General features: G+C 46.3%; 1 protein-coding gene across 2 annotated transcripts in view; it reads left to right on the top strand.

Annotated features, from left to right (window-relative positions):
* The window catches only part of Sgcg (sarcoglycan gamma), a 77,342-nt gene that overhangs the window by 64,397 nt on the left and 773 nt on the right, over positions 1 to 12,172 (top strand). For both annotated transcript variants that reach the window (XM_076545145.1, XM_006986323.4), the window contains exons 6-7: positions 1,914 to 1,986; positions 8,262 to 8,385. In XM_076545145.1, the coding sequence (XP_076401260.1) occupies positions 1,914 to 1,986; positions 8,262 to 8,385 (197 nt within the window). The remainder of the gene's footprint in view (positions 1 to 1,913; positions 1,987 to 8,261; positions 8,386 to 12,172) is intronic.

Here is a 12,172-nt window from a genome sequence, read left to right as displayed (position 1 = left end):
AATTAACCCATTTCTATTAATTTGCTTTCTGCCTTGTGGCTTTATTGCCTTTATTCTGCACTGCCCATGTTGTTTTCTCTTTGTCTGTCTGGCAGCTCCTTGCAACTCTGCCCTTCTTCCCAGTGTCCTCTCTGCCCTGAAAATTCTGGCTAGCTATTGGCTATTCAGCTTTTTATTAAACCAATCTGATTGACAAATCTTGACAGTGTACACAAAGATTATTCCACAACATATGTGGAATATAGGACATTTACTTGATTGATGTGGGAGGACCCAGCCCACCATGGCAGTACCACTCCTGGACAGATGGTTCTGGATTGTGTAAGAAAGCAGGCTGAGTAAACCATGGAAGGCAAGCCAGTAGACAGCTTTCTTCCATGGTCTCTCCTTCAGTTCCTGCCTCCAGGTTCCTGGCTGTGATGGACCTGGAACTGTAAGCTAAGGAAACCCTTTCCTTCCATGTTGCTTTTGGTCACGGCATTTATCAAAGCAATAGAAAACAAGCCAGGGCAGAAACTGGTACCAGGGTATGCCCTAGGCATGGGGTATGCCTACACCGAGGGTGGGGCCTGGTGATAGGTGAGGTCCAGGCAGGGGTGTGTCCTAAACCTGGGATGGGCCCAGTCAGGGGTGGAGTCTCAGCATGAATGGGACCTAGGCAGGAATAAGCTTTGGCCTGGCAGAACCTAGGCCAGGCAAAAGCCCTGGATAAATCTTAGGGGGTGTAATAGATGAAGTGCTACTGCTAAACTCTATGCATATGCCCATAAAACTTAAGGTAAGCAATACCTTGAATATAGCCTGAATGATGGATTTGTGTTGCCTCTGTGCCCAGTGCAGTGGTTACCCATTTGTTCTCACGTGCTCAGTGCCTGTGGCCCTGCTGCTCCTTACCTGCAAACTTCGAATGTCACAAATGACTTTAACACAAGGTGGATAAGGAGCCATGCTTTAACCACAGCAGGACTTTCCAGCCAACGTTGCTCATTTACTTAGGTAATGAAGCCCCACAGCATGCAGTTTTAAAACGGTAACACTGGTCTCAAAATGATAGCTAATGTAGGATATGACAAACAATGTGTCGCCAGCTCCATGTATCACTGCACCCTGGGCACATTCTTGCCTGAGATCAATTCTCTGATAAATGGACCGAGAGAGATATGCTAGTTCCAGAAACACAAGGGGGCTATTTCAGATGTTTAGAATTCTTTAAAACTGTTCTACTGGGCCTTAGAAACCAATGACACAAGACACAACTGTTTTACACACACACACACACACACACACACACACATACACACACACACACACACACACACCAACTTAGTATTACTGGAAAAAAGACAGAATGTCAATGTGAGTTATTTCTTTTTTCATTTTGATGACTAACATCATTTTCTACTTTTAAAATAAGCCTGTTAGTTTGCAATAACCTGGGTCAAAAAAATCACACTCTGTTGATAAGCTGTCGTGGTGGCCTCAACATGTACAGGAACTCTTGTGCCCCTCTTCCCTGAATTTTGAACCCATGAACAAATGTGGCAAAAAAGGAACACAGACAACAGGCTGAGCATCCCTTACCAAATGCTTGGGATCCAGAGTGTTTGAGGTCCCAGACGTCTTAGATTTGGAATATCTGCCTGTGCACAGACACCCGAGGGATGAGACTTCCCTTGGGCTGTAGCTTGGAGGTAATCATTTATTTTAGAATGGGTTTCATGAGCTTGCGTTGTGACTGCAGCCCATCACATGGGGTCAGGGTTGGAACTTTCTACTCTCGATGGTTAAGCCAATCCTCAAAAACTCAGAATTCTGGGATTAGGGATGCTCAGCCTCTTGGCTGGACTGGCTGTTTAATTTGGCTGATTCCACTCCTTGTATTTTGTTCTGATGCATCTCTGGGCTTTGTTTAGGGCCGGAAGGAGCTCTTTTTGAACACTCAGTGGAGACACCCCTCGTCAGAGCTGACCCATTTGAAGACCTTAGGTAAGGAGTTTGCTTCCAACATAAACACACTTTCTCATGGCAAACACCGAGGTGTGCCTGCAGACGGATGCTCAGTGTCCCCGTATCACTTCTTTACTTTCAAGGCTTTCAGCACATAACTAACTGGTTATTACTTATTAGAACCTGAGGCAAGTCCAAAGACCTGTTGGGTCTAAACTTTGTTGTGGTTTCATGGTTCTTCCTCTTGTCTCCACTGCCTCTGTTCAGGCTCCGTAGGACAGTAGGGGTCTACTCATCACACTCAGTCAGAAGGACACTGCTCTTGGGACACTGTTGAAAATGTTCTGCTGCTTCTGCATCAGCCATGGGATGACGGGTGTGTGCTCAGGGCACCCATGGGTAGGGCTGTGTCTGGCAGTCCTCTACCTCACAGGCCTCCCCGACTTGAGCATCTACTACCCCTTTCTACCCCAGGCTTTTGAACAAACTCTTCCCTCTGAGGGGGGTACCTTCTGTGACATTATCCGTCCCTACCCACCTAAAACAAGCCAAAGCCTCATGGAAGAAGACAGTGCCCTACATAGACTTTGAAACTGGAAATCAGCATTCTTGAAAGTGTCCATATACTCAAGTAGTAAGTGCCCTCCTCCGTGTGTGTGTGTGTGTGTGTGTGTGTGTGTGTGTGTGTACTGTTCATTGAGGAAAGAATGTTATAAATGCAAGCACAGGATAAAGTCATATTTGCAAAAAAATGTTAGAAAGCTTTGGTATCTATGGTAAAAATTCACATTGTGTATAATTTACCCTCTCAGCCATTTTTAATGTGCAGCTCAGTGGTGTTAAGTACTTTTTGAACCATTGCCACAGTCCATCTCCAAAGCCTTTTTCTTCTTTGAACTGGAATTCCATCCCCCTTAAGTAGGTCTTCATCCTCCCCTCCCCACCTCAGCCCTGGCATCCACCACACTACTTTCTACTTCAGTGGACATGACTGTCCTACGCACCTCATGTAAGAGGAATGTACTGTGATTCTCCTGTTGTGACTGTTTCCCTGGGTATAAGGCCCTTAGCCCTTGATGGATTTGTGCATGATGACTGAATAGTTTTGTACATAAGTTTCCTCTTAGGGGAGTCTATTTGTAATGGCTGTTGGCTATCATGTATCCACTGTTAATTCCACTAATACTTTTTATGCCAAAGGCCAAATAAAATTATTGAAATAAGTGGTCTATTATAGTAAGGATGTAGAATGTCCCCCACAGGTCCAAGTATCTCTGTGGTGTGCTGACAGGTTCCTTTGGGTATATATATACTCCGGCATGGTATAGCTGGGTCATGTGGTCACTCTACTTTCAGGAACCTCCATACTAATTTCCGGTGACTGGACTATTTTACATTCCTGCCAGCACTGTATGTGTTTTCCTCTTTCTGTGTATCTTCACCATAGTTTTCTTTTCTTTTTCCCCCACAAGGTCTGATCATTTATTTGTTGCTATTTAAGACTTGCATTTTTGACTGGACTCAGACGTAGAAGCTCTCAGCAAGGACAGTCCAGGTCTTTTGGCAACCTGTTCCTGGAGCATATCTCTGGCTTCCTTCATTTTCTTGGTCAAAAGTTTAGCATATTCTGCAGTCCCCTCTTCATTTTTCTTAGTGTGTTGTTTCTTCAGAGCAACATGTGGGCACCTGTGTTGCAGGACATGTAGAGTACAAAGACACTGAGTCTTGGGTGCCTTGGTCTTGGACTTCTTACCTTCTTTATTTAAGGGCTTTCGGACAACATGTCGGCAGACATCATCATCTTAAGAGAGATCGAAAAGTTTTCAGATTCTGCTATCTCTTTTTGGGCCTCAACTGCTGGTGTCCCGGGAGGAGATATTCAGCTTCATCTTGGCACAGTGGACCACCTAGGAAGCACCATGGAAAGGGGACTTTGTTTTCCTTGATCACTGTTCTGGTTGGGATCATATGTAGTCATGATGCTATTTTAATTTGCATTTCTCTTTGGGTGTTGCCTTAGTTTCTTTTCTTGTTTCTGTGATAGACTATCCAGACAAAATCAGCTCAGGGAAGAATAGGTTTATTTCAGCTCATAGTTTGGGAAGTCGGGGTCACAGATGCCTCTGATTGCACCCACCCACAATTAAGAAGTGGAGAGGAACAGATGCCTTTGCTCAGCTTTCTTGATTCTTTTTGTACTGCCTAGGATTCACCCCAAGAAATGATGTCACGCTCAGTGAGCAGGTCTCCCCACCTCAATTAACCTAATCAAGATAATCCCACAGTCATGCTCACAATGGCAAACAGACAGACAGATAGACCTGCACCACCTTCCCCCTGACCCCCAAACAATTCTTCTTACTGGATAAGAAAGTAGGTGCGTGGGCTAGAGAGACGGCTCAGCGGTTAAGAGCACTGCTGCTCTTTCAAAGGACCTGGGTTCGATTCCCAGTACCTACATGCTAGCTCACAACTGTCTGTAATCCCAGTCCTAGGGGATCTGATGCTCTCTTCTACCTCTGAGGACACTGCACTAATATATGTGTACTCATAATCATGAACACACACACTCACAATTTACAATAAAAACATCTTTAAAGATATCATTCATTGTGGAACATTTGGTTTTCTTTCTCTTTGTTTTTAAGACTTTTCATTCATCTCACTGATCTGTATGATGTGGGGGTGGGTATCTCTTTAACGTAGGTGGGGATATTGGTGACTGACTGGGACCAGCAGGTCATTCTTGGGTGACAGGACCCTAAGGCGGCTGGCCAGAGATGAGAAAATAAAGAATATAGAAAAGTTGGGACCAGGAAATACTGCATACACTGATGGTTTATGCCAAGCAAGTTCATGAGAAGTGCAACCCCTTATATACAGTTGGCAGGAAGGTGTGGGTGGGACAGGGAGCAGAAAGCTGTCATAGGATGGGATGAGGTCAGCAGCAAGCTAATCAAGCAGGGTTGCACAAGGGGAACACATAGGATCTCAAGAATGTCACAGGTGGAGCACACAGCAGCCTGGAATTGATAACTCCGGTTTCTTCAGGGAGAAAGGCCAAGTTCCCAGGAACGGAAACTTTAACTCCTTAGAGACCCTGGCCCCAGCCCCAGAGCAGACCTTGGCAAGCCTGCCCCTTGGCAAAGACACAGAACTAGGTTCCCTTCATCTTTCATGGGGGCTCTGAGAACACCTGGGATCTGCCTTGATCTCAGCGGGAGACCTTCTTCAGTTCCAGGGGCCCTGCTCCTTTGGTGATTCTGGAGAATCCAGAGCCCCTGGTTCTCAGTGTGTGCCATCCTTGTTCTCTGGAGGTGCTGAGTCCTTTGCTTCTGCCCTTGGACTCCTTGGGAGATCGGGAATAGGATTCTGTGCGTCAGCAAACGTGGATGGAAAAAGCATCCTTCATTTTCATGGATCTTCAGCAGGAGTTCCACATGCCCTTTAGGTAGGAATTACAGCCACAATCCTCAGTGGCCTCACCAATCGGAGTTACAGGTATTTCATTTGAAAATTGTGGCGGGTGTCTCAATATACTGCCTGGCCTCTGCATTAGAATTTTAATTCTCACAAACCCACTGCTGAACGTTACCAAATGCATAGCTCAGTGAGCTCTCAAATCACCGTGTCATGATTTTGAAAATCTCATTCTTGCACTTGAAAGTTTGCAAAGTCCTCTGCAATTCTGTTTTATTTTATGTATGGAAAGTATTAAATCCGTGGACTTCACTAGAATGCCGAAGACTCCATGCCGCACTGGCAGCATTGCAGAGCCTTCCTCTGAAGCCACCCCACTCCTCACCCCACCCCACCCTGCCCTGCCTCCCTGACATTTTAATGTTTTGGAACATGCCTTATCTGCATTTAGTAACCAATCTGAGGGAACAGACCCATCTTCACCTCTTCACTAAGGCTGTCAAGGTCACACGGGATTTGCCTGAAATGCAGCAGGCCGATAGGAGCTGCTTCCGGGTTTCTCCTTCCAGACAAGAAAAATGCAGGTCACAGCAGAGCACCAGCGACCCAGATGCATGGACAAGCAGAGAGAGCAAGCAGGAGAAGATTCACCAGCGCTCACACAAATGAAACCAAACCTAATTAGACCAATCAGCTCCATAGATGTCCTTTAGGGGTATGCTCACATTCAAAGCAAGATTTCAACATATGCAGGACTCGGGTTTTACATGTTCTGATATCTGAACAAAAGTGAAATTTTGTCTTGTGTTATCCACAGTGATGGGGAGGGCAGGGTGCTGAAAAGGGGCAATGGGAGATGAGTATGATCAGAGCACATCTAAGTGTGCAAAATGTCATCACAAAACCCACTACTTTGTGCAATTAAGACGTGCTAATTAAATGTAGGAATAAAAAAAAACTGACAGAAATTTCCAATCTAACATGTATCCATCTGATTTAAAAGTCTCTCCAGGGCTGGGGAAAAGGTTCAAAGGTCAAGTGCTTGCTCACTGTGCATGAGGTCCTGGGTTTCACCCCAGCACTGAAAAAACACCACCAAATCCGTTCCTAGGGCCTTTCTAAAGCTATGCCACACCTTCCTAGCCCTCCGGTGGTCAGTGCTACCCCACAGCTGGCACCGTCCCTGAAGGGCACAGCTTTCCCTGCCTGCTGTCCCTCTGACTGGTCTGAGTTGAGAGGTTTCTGTGAAATCAGGTTTGTAGCTGTGCAGCTGGACTGTCCATCAACAACTGCATTGTGCCCCCTGGTGGAATCCATCCTTTTCCAGGTGGAGGCAAGCAAGACATACTTTCTGGCACATATATTTATGGTTTGTTCTTTCATTTGGTCCAACCCCAGGAGAGCCTGATCCACCATACTGAAGCCAAGTCAGGTGGGACCAGCAGGAATCCTGTCTCCTGACTTCATCACTTCAGCGTTTTTGAAAAAAATAATCTTCCCAGTTACCCTCAGACCTGGCTGAACTTAAAGAGACTTTGAAAGGGGAGGCTGGGGAGACAGCTGTCAGTAAAGCGCTTGCCAGGAGGCAAGACAACTTGAGTTCAATCCCTAAAACTGCATAAAAGAATCGGGCACAGTGGCCTGTGTGCCTGTAACCGCGGTGATGAGGAACATCCGAGGCATCCTGGCCACCCAGCCTCCCCAATCAGTGAGCTCCAGACCAATGAGAGGCCATGTCTCAGAAAAATGAAAAGTGAACTGTTCCTAAGGACCAACGTCAAAGGTTGTTGGCTGGTCACCACCTACACATGCACACATGCTACCTACTGTGTGTTAAGAGTGTGCCATCATGAGAGCATACGCATGTGCAGGTGCACACACACACACACACACACACACACACACACATCCACACTAAACAAACAAATAAGCAATTTCAAAAGATTTTATTTTTTAAGAAGTGAAAGCTAGGCCAAACATTTTCTGCTCTCATGGGAACACATAGCAAATATTTGTCCTTAAACCTGTCTCCCTTTCCTTTCCCTGTGCGTTTGTCCATTAACTAAATATTATCATTTTTTAAGCTGTTCACCAACGGCAGTTCCTTCTGCAGGGCCGTCTACACAAGATTACAGCCGTCTGCCACTGTACCCGTGGACAGAGCACACTAAGTTCATAGGCTGTCACTAGTGGGATGCTCATTTCTCTGCTACTCACTGTGTAGGTTAGTTATTGTTAACTTGACACCAACTAGAGTCACCTGGGAAGAAGGACCCTCAATGGAGGAACTGCCTTCATCGGACAGACCTGTGAACAGTTTTGTAGGCCATTTTCTTGATTGATGATTGATTCAGGAAGACCCAGTCCACTGTGGGCATGCCATCCCTGGGCAGATGGCCTTGGGCTATGCAAGAAGGCAGGCTGAGCAAGCCATGGAGAGCGAGCCAGTGAGCAGCCTTTCTTCATGGGCTCTGCTTGAGTCCCTGCCTTGAGTTCCTGCCCTGGCTTCCCTCAGTGATAGACTGTAAGCTGAAATAAACCATTCCTTCCCCTAGTTGCTTGTGGTCAGTGTTTCATCACAGCTATAGAGAACAAGCTAGAGCACTCATTATTTCCGGATGTATGAGTATAGAGCACGTCAACATTCATGAGTGACATCAAATTTCTTGGAGAGTCTGCATCCCTTGTTAGCTACCCTTTCTATATTAAGCCACGTGCTGAAGGTTTGTGTGGTAGTTTATTTTCCTCCTTCAGTCTGTTGGTCCTCCCTGGCCCAGACTGCTCACCTGGAGCCATCCTTCCACCTCAGGCTTCTGAGAAGCTTGGGCTCAGAAGCCTCTTAACTGCTGTGCCCCGCTCAAGGGTGGCTTTTAACATTTTTTTCCTCATTTCAGGTTAGAATCCCCAACCCGGAGTCTAAGCATGGACGCCCCGAGGGGGGTTCACATTAAAGCTCCCACTGGGAAAATGGAGGCCCTTTCTCAAATGGACATCGTCTTGCAGAGTAGTGATGGACTGGTGAGTACAGTGATGGAGTTCTTACTGTATGTGCTGGGGAGGCACCTGAGTGCTGCATCCACCAGGGCATCAGGATTTGAGCCTTCTGCTGGCTTGTACTGAAACATGATGAAAGGCACAGCATGGCCATGTGGGAAGGACTGAGTTCAGTTAGGACTGGGGAAGGGCACAGAAGATTAGATTCACTCCATAGTGAGCTTACTTTCGTACACTGGCCTCTGCAGCACCAAGTCACTCATTATTTTATGCTGTGAAAAAGTGCTGCAGACTTTCGGGACATGCAGACACCAATTTGTTGCTGGAGTTTTTTTCCAGTCCCGCCCGGGCCCACAGTCACTCAGACCCAAATAAACACACAGACGCTTATATTATTTAAACTGTTTGGCCTAATGGCTTAGACTTCTTGTTATCTAGTTCTTATATCTTAAATTAACCCATTTCTATTAATCTATAAGTTGCCACATGGCTCATGGCTTACCGGTATTTTACACCTTGCTTCTCATGGCGGCGGCTGGCGGCATCTCTTGACTCAGCCCTCCTGTTCCCAGAATCCTCCTCTCCCTTTGTCCTACCTATACTTCCTGCCTGGCTACTGGCTAATTGGCACTTTATTTATTAACCAATCAGAGCAACACATTCACAGCATACAGAAAGACATCCCCAGCACCAATTTTTGCATTTCCTGGTGACTCAGTGTTTCAGAGCATGGCTATGATTGGGGATATGCACAAATGACAACTGTCCCCTGCTGTTGCCCAGAGCACTATGCTTGCTTGCACAGAATTTAGTGCAAAATAAAATGAACGGAGAAAAACAAGTATTTTTCCAAAGGTCAGCTACAGTAAGGTTCCTTTCTGGGGCTCAAGTCCAGAATGACAGTATAGCAGATCCACCCTACACCATGATTTGTAGAACTTTCTTTATTAATAATAGAAGGCGAAAGCTCAGCTTCAGTCAGTGGGGAAACCAGGCATTCCAGGCTACCTAACGAGTCCACAGTGAGGTGACAGGTTGGAGCAGAAGCTGACTGTAGTCATTAGAGTGCATATTGCACAGATGGGGTGCTTGCTTCTATGTTCAAACAATGCATAGGTTCAGGAAGTCTCTTTACCAGCCCTGTCATAATGTCCTTTTGATGTGTAGCTAGAGCTGTGTGCTCTTGTGCTCCTGCTTCCTGGGTGTGTGTGTGTGTGGAGTGTTGTCCTAAGTCACTAGCACAGTCAGAGTACATGGTTAGGTGCTCCCTCCCCAGCTCTGGCCCAGGCTTACCCCAGGGACAGCCAGCAGAAACTGTAAAACACAGTACAAGGAGCGCAGGGCACAGGACAACCCACAAGCCTGGGCCCCGTGGGTCACCGGTCCTCCAGTTCAAATAGGGATTTGAGTTTTGGAAAGTTTGCCGGCCCTCTGTGCCTGTCTCCTCATTAGACAAATGGGGGAACTGTGTGCTTAATCGTGTCTTGTGGTCTGAAGGCACTAGTGTGGCATTTTGAAATGACGTTCATTTAAGAGGAACAGGAAAATGTAGTTAGGATGCACCTAAAGACAGTCATGAGAAGCCACTCTGGGCATATGGACAGAAGCCAGTCAACGATCACCCACAGGGAAGACATGAAAGTCTTCTACAAACTGAAACTTAGGAGCTTATGAGACCCAGAGCTGGCAAAGTCAGAGATGAAGTCAGGGATTTTGAAATCTTAATATGGAGACACGGTGTCACCACACACTGCACAAGGCTTCAGTTACTATGGAGACACGGTATCACCACACACTGCACAAGGCTTCAGTTACTATGGAGACACAGTGTCACCACACACTGCACAAGGCTTCAGTTACTATGGAGACACGGTGTCACCACACACTACATAAAGGTTCAGTTTTTTTTTTTTTTTTTTTTTTTTTGGTTTTCCGAGACAGGGTTTCTTTTGTGTAGCTTTGCGCCTTTCCTGGATCTCACTTGGTAGCCCAGGCTGGCCTCGAACTCACAGAGATCCGCCTGCCTCTGCCTCCCGAGTGCTGGGATTAAAGGCGTGCGCCACCACCGCCCGGCAAGGTTCAGTTTTTAAATGGTCATATTTCCTTCTGTGAATCAGGCAGCATTTTTTGCAGGCAGCACACAGTGGGACTGCTAATTCCAGTTGCTGTTCCCCATGAGTAGGAGCCGGACAGAGGGAGGACAGATGTCTGGACTGCAGCCTAACATGGCAAACAGAGAAACAGTGTGGGCTGTCAGTGGAGGAAAAGAAACAACTGGACAAATTAACCTCCTAACTACAAGACAGGAGAGGGCAGAGAGGCCGGGATAACGGCCTCCCGGGAAGAGCAAGCCCTCCAAGATCCCCTGGCATGGCCCGGTGGCCGCTGGGATGCCTCTGCTCTGCTGTTCTGCAAGGCCACACAGTGCAAGGCGTCTATCATGCAGCTAGCAGTGCTCTGACAGCCCATTAGGAGACGGGAATTCATGGACGAGAGCTATAGGAATCAAAGAGAGCGCTAAGCTGGCTGACAATGAAGACACTATGCCAACCTACAAAGCCCTGAAACTTCTTTTTAACAAGTGAGTGTGGGGAGGAAGGGGCAAGCTGCTCAGGGCGACTGTTCTCATGTCCTCAGCAGAGTGGTTCCCCTGCCCCATCAATGGCTCTTTCTTAGGCTCCTATTTAACGAACCCGGTGGTTTCCATGGTGCTTGCCCTGGCTTCAGTCTTCAGGTCTACTGCATTCAGCACTTGGTAGAAGACAGAAAGGTTTCAAACAATGGTAAGAGTTTAGGGAAATGGTTGACAGCTAGTAAGGTGAATCCAGTGGTCTCTCCTAGGAGAACAACTCACAGATAAAGTCAGGATAAAGTCGGACATCCACAAGCAAAAATAAAGATGATCCCATTTCTGTGGACTGTTTGTTATCCCAATGGGAAGGAGACGATTTAGCATAAGCTCCATGAGATCACAGTATGAATTAGTATAACAATTCTGTCAGTTTTGTCAGATAAGTTCAAAAGCCATTTTTTTTTAAGGAGTTGGTTGTAGTTGGTTGTTTTTACTCTTTGCTCTTGGGGGCCCTCCACCCAGCTCCCAAATAAATACATGGAATCTTATTCTTACTTATGAATGCCCGGCCTTAATTTGGCTTGTTTCTAGCCAGCTTTTCTTAAATTATCCCACCTGCCTTTTGGTTCTGGGCTTTTATCTTTATCTATTCTATATACCTTTCTTTACTTCTTACTCTGTGACTGGCTATATAGCTGGGTGGCTGGCCTCTAATGTCCTCCTCCTCCTCCTCCTCCTCCTCTCACTCCTCATCTTCTCTTCCCAGATTTCTCCTCTTATTTATTCTCTTCATCTGCCAGCCCTGCACATCCTTTCTCCTGCCCAGCTATTGGCCATTCAGCTCTTTATTAGACCATCAGGTGTTTTAGACATAGTATCACAGCTTTACAGAGTTATGCAACATACAAGAATGCAACACATCTTTGCATCATTAAACAATTATTCCACAACATCAACGAGTATATCTTCAATTATATTCCACAACAGGAGGGAAGCGACCCAGAATTGAAAATCAATGTAGTTTGCTGAACCAATTGTAAAACAACCCGTCAGTTTTCCCAGCTGGGAAGTAGAAGAAAATATGGCCTCTCTCCACATTGGAGGAGCATGTCAGCCCAGCCTGCACAAAGAATGAAGAGGTCATTTTGAGAGGACTCAAGTACAGGCAGGACCCAGCTGCTCGGTACCCAGCCTGCTTTCAACGGGAGGAAACTATCTTTCTTAGAATACGCTGGGAAT

This window comes from Peromyscus maniculatus, chromosome 9, assembly GCF_049852395.1.
Source record: "Peromyscus maniculatus bairdii isolate BWxNUB_F1_BW_parent chromosome 9, HU_Pman_BW_mat_3.1, whole genome shotgun sequence".
Lineage (NCBI taxonomy): Eukaryota > Metazoa > Chordata > Mammalia > Rodentia > Cricetidae > Peromyscus > Peromyscus maniculatus.
The sequence above is the reverse complement of the archived record's forward strand: the minus strand, read 5'-3'. Positions and strand labels throughout refer to the sequence as shown.